Source organism: Physeter macrocephalus, chromosome 11 (genome assembly GCF_002837175.3).
Source record: "Physeter macrocephalus isolate SW-GA chromosome 11, ASM283717v5, whole genome shotgun sequence".
NCBI classification, from domain to species: domain Eukaryota; kingdom Metazoa; phylum Chordata; class Mammalia; order Artiodactyla; family Physeteridae; genus Physeter; species Physeter macrocephalus.
Window position 1 is genome coordinate 19,010,489 of NC_041224.1, and position 18,039 is coordinate 19,028,527.

Consider the following 18,039-nt stretch of genomic DNA (forward strand, 5'->3'; position numbering starts at 1 on the left):
GCGCTCACAAACGGGAGAGGCCACAACAGTGAGAGGCCTGCGTACCGCAAAAAAAAAAAAAAAAAAAAAAAAAAAAAAAAACAAAAAACTGAAGCAATACTGTAACAAACTCAATAAAAACTTTAAAAGTGGTCCACATCTGGGCTTCCCTGGTGGCGCAGTGGTTGCGCATCCGCCTGCCGATGCAAAAAAAAAAAAAGTGGTCCACATCAAAAACAAAAGTTTAAATAAATAAAGCATACAGGCTAAAAAGCTCGTACAGGAATAAAACGAAAGAAGTTATATATAATTTTTTTTATAATTTTTGGCTGTATTGGGTCTTCGTTGCTGCACGTGGGCTTTTCTCTGGTTGCGGCAAGCGGGGGCTACTCTTCACTGCGGTGTGCAGGCTTCTCATCACAGTGGCTTCTCTTGTTGCAGAGCACGGGCTCTAGGCACACAGGCTTCAGTAGTTGTGGCACACGGGCTTAGTATTTGTGGCTCACAGGCTCTAGAGCGCAGGCTCAGTAGCTGTGGTACACAGGCTTAGTTGCTCCTCGGCATGTGGGATCTTCCAGGGCCAGGGCTCAAACCCATGTCCCTACATTAACCACTGCACCACCAGGGAAGCCCCTACAATACCTTTTTTAAACTGCCACTGAAGACGCCCCATCCTGGCTTCTTGTACTCATAAGTCAGAGGTATATAAAATAAATTTGAAAACAAATTTTTTTAATTACGTAGATAAAGGTAAATCTTCTTGTGGTACAAACAAAAAAGAACTTAAAAGCTAAAAGAATCAACATTAGTTCAAGCTGAGGCAGTCAATGAAGATACCTGATCTAATATATACCTTAGAGGCTGGGGTTGACTATGACACTAGCACAGACCCTAGATGTGCTATGTTAAGGACAGGAAATGGTAAGGGCCGATCCTACCGAAGGGGAGTCTATCTCAAAAAAACATGGACTGGACCACTAAGACTAGAAAAAATTCATTTAAGAGGATAACTCAGCTGGGAGGAGAACCACTTTCAACCTTGCCCTCCCCCTCTTTCTGCCTGGAACATCTCTCTGCAGTCACAATGACTGCCATGCTGTGACCGTAGAACAAGGCGGAAAATGAAAACTATCTGCTAAGGTTCGTATAGTACTAACACAGAGAAAGTCTGATACCTAAAGATTTCACAGAGGGACTTCCCTGGTGGTCCAGTGGTTAGGACTCCGCGCTTCCACTACAGCGGGAACAGGTTCAATCCCTGGTCAGGGAACTAAGATCCCGCATGCCACGTGGTGCAGACTAAATATATAAAAATCTCACAGAGCTGTCATAAAAGCTTTAAATGCGTTTCTCAACTCCTTTCAAATAAGAAATCAGTAAATTTGTAAATTGCTAATGTGTAGAAGCCACTGTAATCTGGTCTTCGTTATTAGCAGCCAAAAGCAATTCTTAACAGATACAGAGCAAATGCAAAAACTTCGCTCAGTGACACCTCCACAAACCCAGGTTAGAGGACCAGGAATCCCAAGAAAGAAAACAACTCTTTTTTTTTTTTTTTGGTGGTACGCGGGCCTCTCACTATTGTGGCCTCTCCCGTTGCGGAGCACAGGCTACGGACGTGCAGGCTCAGCGGCCATGGCTCACGGGCCTAGCCGCTCCGCGGCATGTGGGATCTTCCCATACCGGAGCACGAACCCGTGTCCCCTGCATCGGCAGGCGAACGCTCAACCACTGCGCAACCAGGGAAGCCCGAAGACAACTCTTAAAGATTAGCTCATGGTCAAAAATTACAAACTTTGTGAAGACATCTACCACCACAGTTAGAAAACAAAACAAATGAAAGAATTCCAGAATCTCTGAGAAATTTTAAAGTAAGTATGTTTTGGGGACTTCCCTGGTGGAGCAGTGGTTAAGTATCTACCTGTCAATGCAGGGGACATGGGTTCGAGCCCTGGTCTGAGAAGATCCCACATGCCGCGGAGCAACTAAGCCCAGACACCACAACTACTGAGCCCACGTGCCGCAACTACTGAAGCCCGTATGCCTAGAGCCCGTGCTCTGCAACAAGAGAAGCCACTGCAATGAGAAGCACGTGCACCACAGCAAAGAGTAGCCCCCACTCGCCTCAACTAGAGAGGGCCCACGCGCAGCAACGAAGACCCAACGCAGCTAGCTAGCTAGCTATTTATTCATTTATTTATTAAGTATGTTTTTGCCGCAACTAAGATCCCGCATGCCACAACTAAGACTTGGTGCAGCCAAAATAAATAAATAATAAATATTTCTTTCTTAATAAAGTTTTTTTTTTTTTTTTTTTTTTTTTAAGTGAAAGAAGGTTTATTCAGGCAGAAACCCACTCCATAGACAGAGCGTGGGCCATCTCGGAAGTCAAGAGGCCAAAGTAAGTTATGTTTTAAATATTCAAATAAGTAAATAAATATACTCCTTAAAACTATAATAGGGACTTCCCTGGTGGCGCAGTGGTTAAAAATACACCTGCCAATGCAGGGGACATGCATTCGATCCCTGGTCTGGGAAGATCCCACATGCCGTGGAGCAACTAAGCCTGTGCACCATAACTACTGAGACTGCACTCTAGAGGCCGTGAGCCACAACTACTGAGCCCGTGTGCCACAACTACTGAAGCCCGCGCTCCTAGAACCCATTCTCCGCAACAAGAAGCCGCCACAACGAGAAGCCCATGCATCGCAACAAAGAGTAGTCCCCGCTCGCCGCAACTACAGAAAGCCCGCGTGCAACAACGAAGACCCAAAGCAACCAAAAATAAATAAGTAAATAAAATTGATTCTTTAAAAAAAAAAAAAAAGGTGGAATTAAAATGTAAACAACAATAAAACTGATTTTGCAAGGTAAAGAGAGTGAACACAAGGTGTCCTAAGGTCCTTGGTTTTGTTCAAAAGGAGTACAAAGATTTAATCTTAGGGCTTCCCTGGTGGCGCAGTGGTTAAGAATCTGCCTGCCAAAAAAAAAAAATCTGCCTGCCAATGCAGGGGACACGGGTTTGAGCTCTGGTCCAGGAAGATCCCACATGCTGCGGAGCAGCAAAGCCCGTGTGCCACAACTACTGAGCCTGCGTTCTAGAGTCTGCGAGCCATAACTACTGAGCCAGTGTGCCACAACTACTGAAGCCCACGCACCTAGATGCCTCAGAGTAACTAAGCCCGTGCGCCACAACTACTGAGACTGCGCTCTAGAGCCTGCAAGCCACAACTACTGACCCCGCATGCCACAACTACTGAAGACCACGCACCTAGAGCCTGTACTCTGCACACAACAAGAGAAGTCACTGCAATGAGAAGCCCGCACAACACAATGAAGAGTAGCCCCCGCTCACCGCAACTAAAGAAAGCCCCGAGCACAGCAACAAAGACCCAATGCAGCCAAAATAAATTAATTAATTTTTTTAAAAAAAGATGAATCTTAGACTCACAGAAAAAATATAAAGCTTGCACATTAAAATATTAAGGGCAATCACTAGAAGAAAAGAAATGGAACATATAACCTCCAAATCAGACCAGATTTTAAAAAAAAAGAATAAAGAACAATAATTCCAACTGAAGAAAAAAAAAGGAAAAAAAATAAGCATGGTAAATAGATAACACAAATATTTAAGAAGTAAGCCCAAATTTATCAGTCATTACTATAAATGTAAACAAATAATCTGTAATGCACGTTAATACAGATTCTTAGACTATATTTTTTTTAAAAACCAAGCTTCACTATATTTACAAGGATGTTCACTGCAGCACTATTTGTGATTATGAAAAACTGGAAACCTAAATGACAATCAATAAAGGAATTAAATAAATTACAGTACATTCTGTAACAGAATACTAAAACGCAAATAAAAAGCACGAACTAGGTCAATATATATCAGTGTAGTGATGTCACAAGTAGCTATGTCACAAATCACAGGACACATATAGAATTTACCATTCCTGTAAAATAATACACTAGTTGGTGGTGTGTATGGATATATGCATGCAGTAACAAGGATTAAAACATAGATGGTGGTATATATATACAATGGACTATTACTCAGTCTTAAAAACAAGAAAATTCTGCCATCTGTGACAACACAGATGGACCCTAAAGGCGTTATGCTAAATGAAAAAAGTCAGACAGAGAAAACAAATACTATATGATCTCACTTATATATGGAACCTAAAAAAACCAAACTCAGAAACAGAGAACAGATTGGTGGTTGCCAGAGGCAGTGGGTAGTGGGTTGGGGGAAATGGGTGAACGTGGTCAAAAGGCACAAACTTCCAGTTATAAGATAAGCGAGCTCTGGGGATGTAATGTACAGCATGGTGACTGTAGTTAACAACACTGTATTGTGTATTTGAAAGCTGCTAAGAATAAATCTTAAAAGTTCTCATCAAAAGAAAAAACAATTTGCAACTAGGTGAGGTGATGGATGTTAACTAAACCCTCTGCGGTAATCATTTTGCAATATATACATATATCAAATCATTATGTTGTACACCTTAAACATTCTGGTGTTACACATCAATTATAGCTCAATAAAACTGTCAAGAAAAAAATATAGAGAAACTGGCCCCACAGACATTAAAAGGGTAATGGCTGACCCAGACTGGGGAGAATACAAATAGTACCTCAACTTAATTTTTTTAATTTATTGTTCTTTTTAAGCAGAAGGGAACATTTGAAGAAAATATGAAGAATGCATATTAATATAATTTTAATTTGTAGAATTAAATCTAAATATATACTTAGTGTGATTAAGTGTACTTCATATGGTTTTACAGATTTATAGTAATTTATTTGCATTATGTATGCTCAATAAGAAAAAATTTTAAAATAGTGCATCCCTAGATCAATCCCTAAAGCCCTGGTTTTGAGTCCATCCAGTGGTTCCTCCCTAACAATGTTAAAAGCCAGGAAGAACTGCAATAAGAAGAGGCAGAGCAATAGAAGAAAGTTACAGCTCATCTCCTGGAGGAAAGGAATCATCTTTCATTTAGAGCAAGAAGAGCAAGACCAAAACAATGCAAATTCTTAATGGGCTTTTGGCCATTTTATTTTTTACACAATCCACTGTCAACACATTTTCCAAGTAGAATAATTAAATATCCTCTCTCTGTATCTCATTAAAATTGTGTAAGTAGGTAAAATTTTAATAAATCTCTTCAGCCTGTGGTAGTTACGAACAGATACACAGTAAACACAAAAACAGTCATCAGAACTTCCCTGGTGGCACAGTGGTTAAGAATCCACCTGCCAATGCAGGGGACATGGCTTTGATCCCTGATCCAGGAAGATCCCACATGCCGTGGAGCAAGTAAGCCCGTGTGCCACAACTACTGAAGCCTGCGCACCTAGGGCCCGTGCTCTGTTAACAAGAGAAGCCACTGCAATGAAACGCCCACGTGACGCAACAAAGAGTAGCCCCTGCTCGCCGCAACTAGGAAAGCCCGCACGCAGCAATGAACACCTAACACAGCCAAAAATAAATAAATAAATTTACTTTTAAAAAATGTTAATTAAAAAAAAAGAACACATACACATTAAATACAAAAACAGCCATCAGAACTTCCCTGGTGGCACAGTGGTTAAAAATCCACCTGCCAATGCAGGGGACATGGGTTTGATCCCCGACCCAGGAAGATCCCACATGCCACGGAACAAATAAGCCCATGCGCCACAACTACTGAGTCTGCGCTCTAGAGCCAGCGAGCCACAACTACGGAGCCTGCGCACCACAACTACTGAAGCCTGCACGCCTAGAACCCATGCTCCGCAACAAGAGAAGCCATCGCAACAAGAGAAGCCACCACAACAAGAGAAGCCACCACAATAAGAAGCCTACGCACCCAACAAAGAGTAGCCCCTCTTGTCACAACTAGAAAAAAACCCACGCACAGCAACAAAGACCCAACACAGCCAAAAATAAATAAAGAAATTTATTAAAGGAAAAAAAAAGTCATCAATGAGTGTTTTAACCTCTAACCACGGGACTTCCCTGGTGGTACAGTGGTTAAGAATCCGCCTGCATGGGCTTCCCTGGTGGCGCAGTGGTTGAGAGTCCACCTGCCGATGCAGCGGACGCGGGTTCATGCCCCGGTCCGGGAAGATCCCACATGCCGCGGAGCAGCTGGGCCCGTGAGCCATGGCCGCTGAGCCTGCGCGTCCGGAGCCTGTGCTCTGCGACGGGAGAGGCCCCAACAGTGAGAGGCCCGCATACCGCAAAATAAATAAATAAATAAATATAAGAAACCGCCTGCCAATGCAGGGGACAAGGGTTCAAGCCCTGGTCCAGTAAGATCCCACATGCCGCAGAGCAACTAAGCCCGTGCGCCACAACTACTGAGCCTGTGCTCTAGAGCCCGCGAGCCACAACTACTGTAGCCCGCATGCCTAGAGCCCGTGCTCCGCAACAAGAGAAGCCACCGCAATGAGAAGCCCGCGAACCACAAGGAAGAGTAGCCCCCGCTCACTGCAACTAGGGGAAAGCCCACGCGCAGCAACGAAGACCCAATGCAGACAAAAATAAATTAATAAAAAAAACAAATTAAATATTAAATGGGTATAGAATGTTATTATTTAAAGAAAAAAAAAACTGTCTTTGTTGCTGCTGGACCCTGCAGGTTCTCCTTTCCTGACAGTTCATTATCCATCCTTGGAAACTCATTCTTACTCTCCCAAATGTGAACATTCACCATAGTTCTGTCTTCACTCTTCTTTTCTCTAACAAAAAATGTCACTTGTTTCCCAATCTTCCTTCTACGCAGCTCCAACTCTAACTTGTCTTCATTACTTTAACCCTAAATTTCCAATGAAAAATCCTAGCGGCATCAAAACCAACATGCCCAAAACAGAACTTGCCTTACTCTTCAAATTTCCTCTCCTTCCTTTGTTACTGTTCATGGTATCACCATTTCCAGAGTGCTCAACCTTGACAGCTCAGAATCATCTCTGATTATTCCCTTTCCATCACCCCACACCCACTTCTGTCATTTCCTCCTTCAAAATGCTCCCACTCTTTACTCTCACATTTTTATAGTAACAGCACCCTAAGACTTTCAGTTTCTAACCTCCCCTTTCAAAGCCATTCCATATACAACCACACTTCTTGTCTAAAAATACTGCTTTATTGTTCTGGATTTTTACTCCTCAGTATCTGTCAAGGCAACACCAGTTCATAATTCCCCCTCTTCTGAAAAGTGAGCTATCCCAAACCCACAGAGATCTCCCTGTGTCCGAGCAACTCAACCCTATTGTCTAGCCATGACTAGCTAACTGGTCCAGAACTAGACAAGCAAATCTCATGTTCTTTTTGGGGGTTTTTTTCCCCCCAAAAGGAACATGAGATTCGCACTGTAATTTAGCCTCTTGAGACAGGAGACAGAAAATATTAAGAGCTGAAGTATGGCCATCTTTCACCACAGGAGACAATATACAACACCTTGGTTGAGAGTTTCATCACAGCCCAGACTCCAACTAGATATGTATTTCTCCTAAAACTATGATATCTGGGGCTTCCCTGGTGGCGCAGTGGTTAAGAATCTGCCTGCCAAAGCAGGGGACAAGGGTTCGAGCCCTGGTCCGGGAAGATCCCACATGCCGCGGAGCAACTAAGCCCGTGCTTCACAACTACTGAGCCTGCGCTCTAGAGTCCGCGAGCCACAACTACTGAGCTCACGTGCCGCAACTACCGAAGCCCGTGCACCTAGAGCCCGTGCTCTGCAACAAGAGAAGCCACCACAACGAGAAGCCCATGCACCACAACGAAGAGTAGCACCTGCTCGCCACAACCAGAGAAAGCCCGCACGCAGCAACAAAGACCCAACGCAACCAAAAAATAAATAAATAAATAACTACGATATCTTCACCTATGAAATGAAAGTAACAGAATATCTACCTCATATATTTGATAGATAAAGAAAATAATTGGTATAGAACATTAGCACAGTATCTGACAAATGGTAAACAATCAAAAAAGTTAACTATTGATTTTTGGAGTAAGTAGCAGAGAAAATCTGCAGAAAGGAAAAGAATGACGCAGACACACAGAGAAAAGCAGAAGTAATATTAAAACTAATTCCATTCCTGTTCTAATTCATGGGTACATTTTCAGGTTAGGTTTCTTGGCTACTATATCCTTATAACAAAATGCCCTTTCTTTGCTTATTTAAGCTTGGAATGAGTTTTTGTTTTTTTACAAACAACCCTACCTTGTATAATTGTACACTACAGGAATTTAGAAGACGCTGTGCCTCTTCTTTAATTAACGACCCCCACCATCCTACCAAATAAAGCTAAAATAAAATGGGTCCTCCAATAAACCTTTATATACCTTTTAAGATAAATACCTTATTCACCTGAATATCCTGACCATGACCTCAGAGAGGAAAAAGAAATAGAAACAGGCAACAAGTGGCATTTGAGGCAAATAACGCTGCCATTTTACCACTCCCCATTCACCTCTTTATCCTCCCTCTCTTGATACCCACTTTCCTATTTTCTAATCTTTCTCTGGCCATGAATCTACTGTGACATCCCCTGGAAGAGCCTCACCTTACTGTCAGTGTTTACTAACAAATTAAAGCATAACTTCCTTTGCTTGGTGACCCATCAACCCCAAACCATAACATGCTACAAAGAGGAAAAAAGAAAGAGTAAACCTATACATACTTTAAGTCCTAAAATTTTCATGATTAATTTCATCCTCCACTTGCCAGTTCCCGTTTCTGTAATGCTAGAATAGCTGAAACTCTGGTACAGTGCATTCCCACACACAAAGAAAACACATCAACAGAATATTGCTCTGAGTTTCACAATCCTATATAAGCTACTCAGCCATTATTTCTGGTCAAAAATTGCCCAGACAAAAATAAAAGCTTCTGCTCATACTATCCATGTAGGTAGAGAAGTTGAAATATTTGTTTTCTACCTTCTGTCACATACTCTAGTCAACAACCAAAGGAAGAAACTATCACACTGCAAATGGTAATACTTGCATGTGATTAATGAAGATTAAATCTTTTTCTCCCTCATATTTCTAGAAGTTCAACTGGAAAAATGATTTTGGCCACAAAGAATAAACATTCTTCCCTCATTCTTACAGAAGGTTTACAGAAGTGTTCAGAAAGAAGGTTAGCCAGCCAAGTCAAAAAAAAAAAAGGAGATTTTTATGTTGCTTTGCCAAAGGGACTGAATATCTGAAAATACTGAGCAAAGTTAAACTGTACATGTATAGATAGAGTAAAAAGAAATGTGAATCATTAAACACTTTTTTTTAACTCAGTAAACAGAACCTAGCAAAATTATCTCAATATAACTTACTTATGTCCTACCGCCATTATATTCCAACTATGATTAGCCAATTTAACCCTCAAACCAGTAGGCAGGGCTAAGAAAGCCCAAATACAACTTTATATTTTACCTGTTCTAAGTATCCATCAGTACATACTTATGTGATTCAACTGTTTTTCAGATCTTATAAAACCAGTTTAAAACTGTAGTCAATACTTGGCCCAAATTCAATATTTGAACAAAAGACTGAAAACCCTTCAAACTGAAACATGAGTGTGTAGCATCCTATGCTACTCACTGAAGTATTTTAATGTTTTTGATAAACAGTCCTTACCACTCTGGCTGCTCTCTCCTGAGATTCACATTTCCTGCAAAACCATGGTCCAGTGGGTACTTGAACAATGCCATAGCAAGCTGTTGGGAAATAAATGTTTTAAAGTAAGTTAAGATTTGAATAATTATGGAAAATCAAATACCCTTTCAAAGCCCTATTAATTACCTCTGAAACTACTCACATAAACCACCTGCTTTGTAAAGAATGAAAACATGCTATATTTATGCTTATAATTTATCACCTAGTTAAAATTATAACGTTTTAACTAAATATTAGAAAAATAATCTTTTTCTATTTCAATTAAAAAGTATAAACATCACAAATTTTATTCTTTTATAACAAAAAAAATTAGATAACATTTAACACTTTTCTTTACATAGAATAACTCTAATTAATTAATTCATTCCTATATCCTGAAGTTTAAACAGCAAGCATTTTACATACATGAAAGTGAAAATTATTTCCGAATCACCTTTCAAAACAAACAAGACATTGCAGGAAAGAAAATGAAATGGAATGTTAAAAGTAAAATGCTTCTATTTAAATAAAATGTCCAGAATAGACATTTGTCTATCTGTCTATAGAGACAGAAGGTACATTAGTGGTTGTCTAGGACTGGGGGAGTTAGGAAGAAATGGGGAATAACTGTTAACAGGTCCAAGGTTTCTTATTAGGGTGATGAAAATGTTCTAAAATTGACTGCAGTAACAAATCCAAAACTGTGAATATACTAAAAACCAGTGAATTGTACACTTTAAGTGGGTTAATTGTATAGTATGTGAGTTACATCTCAATAAACCCGTCAGAAAAAAAAAGTAAACTACACGTTTATTTCTAATATATAATGTTAATGTTCCAACAAGTGATCTGTATATCACATTTCCAAATCACAGTCTAGTTGCGTACAAAACTGTTTTTATATTAACATTTACCTAACTCAAAATTTAACATTTTCCAGAAACCTAAAAACACTAATATCCAACTGACATTCTCTTGAATGAGCTTGCTCAGAGGTAACTTGAAAATATATCAAATATTGGAAAGCACTTAACGATTATAAAATCAGCACAAATTTTTAAAACTCCAAAAGCTAAACTTCTAATCCCTTTTAAAATGTATCGCAGTAAAAATATTCTATCAGCCAAGAAATACAGCATCACAGCCCAAAAACTTATAATTTAATTCAGAAATACTTCTGGAAAGGAAATTTTAACACTTAAATGAACACTTTCTAAATTGGGAAATGAGACTACTTAGCATCATTTATCATCCAATTCATAAGAAATACCTCTACAAGTGCCAATGAACACTAAAACGAAATACACTATACCAGTTCTGAGACCTTACAATCAGTACCTAGTTTGAATACACATGGTTTTCACTCCTTAGAAGAGTAAGGTTTACAACTCTGCCCTTCTTTAAAAGAACTGGGGATACATGCATGCTCAGGTTCGGTTATTCACTACCTCCTAAGTCCCCCTTCCCAATTCTGAGATTCCGTTCTATAAAGAATACAGTTTAGTCCCTTACGCTCAGGCTTTCTCTCGTTAGTAGCGCCCGACACACTACTAAACCTCTGCCTCACTCAACGCCAGATTCAGAAACGGGAAGGGGGGGCGGGTTGGTGCACAACAAGGGGAGTACAAGAGCCACCGAAAAAGTCACCTGTTTTTTGGCCCCCAAATTTTCAGCCTCAATTCCTTACCACATGAACTGGAAAAAGTCAGAACCTTCAAACAGCCAAAAAACTACCTTAACTAGTGTCCTCGGCTTTTCGGTATATCCCCAAAACTCACCTAATGGAAACACCCAGAAATAAACTAAGATGCTCCCCAGGTCACTGGCGGCGCCACCACCTCCTCTTCTGTCCAGTCACTGAAGCTGAGGAAGGGGCCCGATGCGGCCACTCAACAGCCTCATCCACCACCCCGAGCAGCTCAGCCCAGCCGCGCCCGCGGCGGCGCGACTGCGGCGAACGGCCTTCTGCCTCTTCTCCGCGGGAAGCTCCAGTCCGCAAGAGCGGCAGCAAGGTCTCGGCCAGAAAGCTTGGGGTGCGGCAGCCGGCGGCCCCCCCCTCCAAATCTAAAGCGGCAGGGCACACCCCCGAGCTCCCGATCCGCCCCGGCGCCGCGCGCCGCGCTCTCGAGCCCGACTCCATGGTACAGGAAGTCTCCAGACACTGCGGCAAACGGCGCGGCGGGAGGGGGAGGGGACTCCCCACTCCCCAACCCGAACCCACAGCCGCGGGGCCACGGCCGAGGGGCGCGCGCCCGGGCCCCGACACCCCCTCGCCGCCGACCCCAGCCTCCGAGAATCCGCAGACCCGCGGCTCCGGGCGCAGGCGGCGGCCGAATGACACTTGAGAGAGTGAGCGCAGCATCACATGACAGTCCAGGCCACACACACTTTCTCCCACATGCGCAACCCACACCCCTTCCGCCCCGCCGCCGACCCTCCGAGTCAATCCCCGGCCGCGGAACGGGGGCAGGGGCGGGGGCGGGGGCGGGGCGGGGGGAGGGGCGGGAGGGAAACTGGCAGTTGCTGCCAAGGTGGGGGAAGCGGTGACGGTTGGGAGAGGCCGGGTTCGGCCCGGCGGGCGGTTGGGTGTTTACCTTGATGCACCGCGACGCTGCAGCCGTGCCCGTCGCAATAAACCAGCGGGTTCTCGGCCCAGCCTCTCTCGTCTGAGCAAACGCAACAGCCTCCAATCATCTCCTTCATACTATGGGAGACCTCGTCCTCCAGTGACACGGGCCGGTCGCTAGAGACCATCTAAGAGGGAGTTGGGGGGGACCATTAAAAAACACATGCAAGCCAATGAGTGCTTCCCCCCGCCCAGTCCCCCGCGCCCCCCGGCTCCCTTCCCGGCGCCCCGGCCCCCGCCCGCCGCTCGGCCGCTCGCTCACTCGGGCTTTGCCGCTCAGTCACTCACGTTCCGCACAGGAGTCAGGAGCCATGTCCTTGCTGACTCCCCCCACCTCCCCTCCACCGCCTCCTCCGCCTCCTCCTCCTCGTCTTCTTCCCTCCCCACCTCCACCCGGCGGCTAACGCTGGAGCCCGGAGAGGGCACACATAATCAAGTAGGCCTCCGCACAGGCGCACTGGGGGGGCTCCCGCTGGGCCGGGGCAGCGAGGGAGGGGAAAGGGGTTGCGCTTCCTCCTCCGAGCGTCACTCGGCGTGCGCGCCCGCCCGGCGGCCGGCGTGAGGGAAAAGGCCCGGGAGAGGCGAGGCCTGCGTGCGCGCCGCCGCGTCCGGCCGGCAGCCCGGGCCTGCCTCCCGGCCCCTTCCCCTCCCCCGCGCCGCTCGCAGCCGCCGAGGTGTGCGGCGGGGGTAGGGGGCGAGGGGATCCCGCGGCGCGCCGAGGCCGGAACGAGCCAACTGGAGGGCGCGGGGGCGCGCACGCGGGGGCGGGGACGTTGGGGCCGCTTTCTGCAGCGCCGGGCGCGCGGGCTGCGTGTGCACGTCGCGAAGAGGCCTCGGCGGCGAGGGAGGGTGGGAAGGGAGGGTTCCGAGGGCCGGGAGGGAGGACGAGTTTTGTCTGAGTAGCTGGAGGGGACTCCCTGCGGGCATCTGAGAACCTACCTGCAGGCCTTTTCCTCAAGAACTGGCCCGTGGGTAACAAGGGTTGGGCAAGTCGGCCAACTTCCATGAAGGGTGCAGTGAAGCATGGCTTCCTGCAGTTGGTCGCGCGAACTTCCCTGTACTGCCGAAGCCTTTCCACCCATTAAGTTCACATCCTGGACTCTACCCAAAGTTCACTCAGTGGAAGTGCCACCAAGTCGGCTGCCCGTTTACACACCACATTGGGCCCAGTGACGACTGAAAGTGCATCACAGGGTCAAAAGCCTAGGTTGGGTTGTACTCGAAGAGGGAACAACACCTATGCTACTCGCAACTAGCTGTGTAGGAGTACAAATGGTTGTTAATCAGGAACTAGCAATATAATGTGAGGATCAGGAAATCGCAGTTTGAGAGAACCCAAGTTCTACTCAGTCACCAAATGATATCTAACACCATGTGACAGTGGAGTCCTTTCAATTGAGGTTTTCTCTGATCTGGCTCTGTACTCCAAATTTACTATTGAAAATTTGTCAATTTTTTATTAAGGCCACTTAAGTGGCAGAAAGATGGGCGCTCACTCACAAATAGAAAATGGATCAGGCCTATCTGAATAAGCTGGATATTGAGCAGTTTTGAGCTGTGAAATCTTCCACTGTTGCCCTACCCCCTATGTATCCTTTTTAGTCCAATATTGATTTTAGGCCAAATAAGTGTCTCATTATAAAAGTTTAGCATGAAATAGGAATATAAATAGATTGTTTAAATGACAAGCATAGTTACAAGGCAAATTCATGACTTTGATAAATACCTTACAGGTACAAAATGACTTTATCAGGAATTAGCAATATAATGTGGGGATCTGGGAAATGCAGTGATATAAAATGCTGAAAGATGAAGGAACCCAAGTTCTAGTCAGTCACCAAAAGATAATGGTTTAAGTTCTAAAAGCATTCCAAGTGTTCTCATAAAGAAAAAAAAAAAAAATTGGTGGCATGGCTGCTTTTTCTATTGCAAATTAATTGCTAGAAATCTATTTAAGAATGATAATATATATAATACAACGCAAGCATATATTAGCAAATATATTCAAACATTCTAAAAGAGAAGTGAGATGGCTACAGTAATGCAAATCTAGAAGTGTAAGATAGGGGAAAAATGTACACTAAAGAGACCAAAAAATGAGAATTCGCTTTTAGTTATATTAGTGCATTTTTAAAAGGTGACTACAAGATTACATACTTATAAAATGCAACTTCTTTTGGAGGGTATGGTAATAATAAATTTCCAAACATATAATAATGATGTTCTTAAAATATCATTGATATTTTAAAAACTAAAACCGTGTTCAAACAAATCTATACTGTTTTGTGTATCTCTACTGTATATCTTATCTTTACCCCTTTACAAGGGATACCAGTTCAACATCCAATTCCTGATGAGGTTCAGACTCTTAATGAAGAGTAATTTTTAGTTAAAATTAATGTGAAATTTCCCTTGCTAAACACTGCAGTCAAACCTTAATGAAATAAATTATTTTTAAATACATTCATTTTATTTTTAATGCATTGGAGCTTAGTTCTTGGGATGGAATTAATTTATATGTAAAGAAAGATGGGTACTTTACCCTATTCTGTAACACTTAATAGAAGAAATGTAGGTAAACGCTTGCTGTTTCCAAAACAAAACAAAAAAGTTCATCATTTGTAATACATTTTTGAAATTTAGAAAAATAGAGAAAACACACTATTTCTTAAGGATAGGCCTATATATAAATAACAGCATCTGAAGAAGAAATTTTATTAAAGATGTACATATAAATGTTGACATAATATAAGTCAAATTATTTAAAACTGATATTTAACAAATGTTATGAAAACTGTAAGAAAAAACATAATGAGCTAAATAGGTCATTCTAATTTTAACTCATGTACCAGATATAGAACTTTTTCTTATGTTATATATCAGAAGTATAATATTTAATGTATTTCTAAAAAATATTAGGTGATAAGAATGACAGACATTACAAAATAGTTCAGAGATACAGTTAATTATTCATTCAGTAAATATTTATGGAACATTTACTGTGAGCCAGGGAACATTTACTAGATACAGGAAATATAGCAGTGAGCAAGTTATATTTGTCCTTTGTGTGATATATATGTGTATGATTGACTGAATAAGCTAATTCTCATAACTCAGAATGGATAAAACTTATAGTTAAATTGCCAGAATTGTTAAAGTTCGAGCAAGTTTTTAACAACACATGGTAATGTTAAAAAATAAAGTTCATGGGATTTATAGAATAACTTCATAGAAAAGTACAATTTCAATCTTAAAATAATGTTATCCTTTAAATCTGATTCCACATTCTCAAAATATTCTTTGAAAAAGTACACCTAGTACCTGTAGAATAAAACAAAAGCCTGTGGTCCCAGTATACTTCTTCACATAACAACAGCAGCTAACTCAGTACTGGCTCATCTGTTTCTCTGAACTAATCATCTGAGGCAAACCACAAAAAACTCAAGTAAAGTATTTTATGATGTAACCTCTAACCCTACTATAATGGGAAACTATATTTTCCTCCTGTATGGGTAATATATCTTCTTATAATTTTCTTTATTCCTCATCCTGGGCACCAAATTTTTGGATTTGCTTTTCCATAATCATTTACATTAGTAGATACTTATGAACGAAATATTTAAAACCAAATTTGCTTCCTAGGTTAGTATTGCTTATATTTATCTCCTTTTTAAATTGAAGTTTTATTTGCCTTCTGTTATTTGCCTCATGTTATGTTTAGTCTATTATACCCATTGTTAAAGTATATTTCTTTAATGAGGTATAGAAATTGAGGTATATTTCTATAATGTTAAGACTAGATGCACTTTCCTTAACTCAGATTCTTAACTTCCATAAAGTGTTTAAAATTCTGTATTGGCTCTGATATCTAGGTTTTTAAACAAAAAGCAATTATCAGAATTCATTCATCTACTAAACCTCATCAGAAACTATAATTTTGTTTTTAAATAAATTAGTTGGAAAAAGCAATAAGGCAATTCCTTATGATCTGCACAAACTTTAAGATATGTCCTCTTTTAAAGGAATCTGAATAAAATTTTGTTTTGCTCATTTGGTATCCAAGTTTTCTTACCTTTTACATGAAAAGTTTATGAGCCATATATTTATACTAGTATGATTAAAATATTGAGGTATTTCTGATACTAGTTTTGTTATTTATCTCACAATAAGTGAGTATTGTGTCTTTATAGGTACAAACCCACGCATGGCACCTATATCATGGAGCACTATCAGAAATTTCATTAAAAGGTATTCATTTCAATTATATTTTCAGTTGATATTCCGTTAATGGCTTTTGGAAAATTCCATTTAATGAAGCATATTAATCTTACTAGGTGATTTTTTTTAAACTCACCCTACCGCCTAGCAAGTGTCCTGCACGTAGTAGGCCCACAATAAATATTCATTTAATGTACAGTATTGGTGTTTAAAAGATAATTGCTGTCTGAGCTTTATTCTTCAGAGTAAAGCAAGGCTTTATTTTGTATGTACAACCGAACTAAAATATCTAAGTAACGATTAGGAAATTTTCAGATAAATTGGCTTTAAAGATTTTCAATAGTTGAAATTAATATAGGTGAAGAGTTTTTAATTACTAGGTAATTTAGAATTGTCTGTATTTAAATAGCCCTCAAATGTTAACCACCTCTCCATGTAAAAGTCATTTTCTTACAAAACAGACTCTTAGAATCAATCATAATTAATATTATTGTTACATACACTTAATTGTTAAAAAGTTTAGTTAGGTAATTCTGAAATTTAAATTGTATGTAATTTAAATTTTAAAATCTTTTTAAGAATCAAGGCCTAATATTTACTTTAAAGGGTTTAGCTTGGTTAATCCTGTGTTTGGCTTCAGAGCCACTCCTTTTGCTATAAAATTGATATGCATTGGTTATATTTACATTTTTGGGTAAAACACCGTGTAATTACCAACAGAAAAATAATATCTAAAAGATGCCTTTAGATCCTCTAGGCGTTACACAAACCTCAATAACATTTCAGAGCTGGGCTATTTTTTTCCATGATGCAATAATACTTAAAGGTGTTACACTTTAGACTTTTCAGAGTACCATCAATATAATGTAAGGGCAGGAGTGTAAGGTCCATGTTCCCATTTTTTTACTGACACTGAAGATTTGCATTTCTGTTATAATTAAAGTGTGATTAAAGTGACATATTTAAGTGTCTGTTTATAGGATACAATAAGGTTATCCAAGTGAAAAGATTCTGGACATGGAAAAGAGGAAAATCAGTTTTTGAAATGGAAGAGAACCTTGCAAGAAATGAAACATATCTTGGACTGAAAAAAAAGAAGAATCAGAAATTAAACTGAATTGCTAAATACTATTTGGACCAAAGAAGATTACTTTTTAAGATTTAAATGTTTTCCTCTCTGAAAGGGGCCACTGCTTACCAAATCCAGAAACAAGCCCTAGAATATGTTAATTAACTGCATTGTGTCCCAGAAAGAATGAGGTTGACAAATTCATTTTTTTATTCCTTCAATCAATAAACTGTTTGCCTAGTACATCTTAGATTTTTAAAATCTATAACGTGTATATTTACCTCTTGGAATTGTACAGTAACAGTGCCAAATACCACCATGGCCCCATAGGGTGCATCTTATGAAGCTTAACATTCCTGGCGAATTAAACACACAAGCCTCCGATCACTTTTTGTCAGTCTTTACTGTGGCGCGTAAGAGCCAAACTGTAGGTAATTTTTCTATGGTGGCAATTTACCCCAATTTAAAAAGCAATGATCTTTGATGCAAGCAGAA

At 41.1% G+C, this 18,039-nt stretch overlaps 1 protein-coding gene across 9 annotated transcripts in view; it reads right to left on the bottom strand.

Moving 5' to 3' along the window:
- Positions 1-12,787, bottom strand: part of MLLT10 (MLLT10 histone lysine methyltransferase DOT1L cofactor) — a 257,663-nt gene extending 244,876 nt beyond the window's left edge. For 2 of the 9 annotated variants that reach the window (XM_028495891.2, XM_028495889.2), the window contains exons 1-3: positions 12,520-12,786; positions 12,226-12,385; positions 9,614-9,693 (exon numbers count right to left, since the gene is read on the bottom strand). In XM_028495891.2, coding sequence (XP_028351692.1) covers positions 9,614-9,693; positions 12,226-12,385 — 240 coding nt within the window. In that variant the 5' untranslated portion in view covers positions 12,520-12,786. Of the gene's footprint in view, positions 1-9,613; positions 9,694-11,409; positions 11,607-12,225; positions 12,386-12,519 lie in introns of those variants that run through there. The other 7 variants (XM_028495896.2, XM_055087794.1, XM_024129589.3 and 4 more) reach the window with 6 other exon arrangements.
- Positions 12,788-18,039: the final 5,252 nt, after the last annotated feature.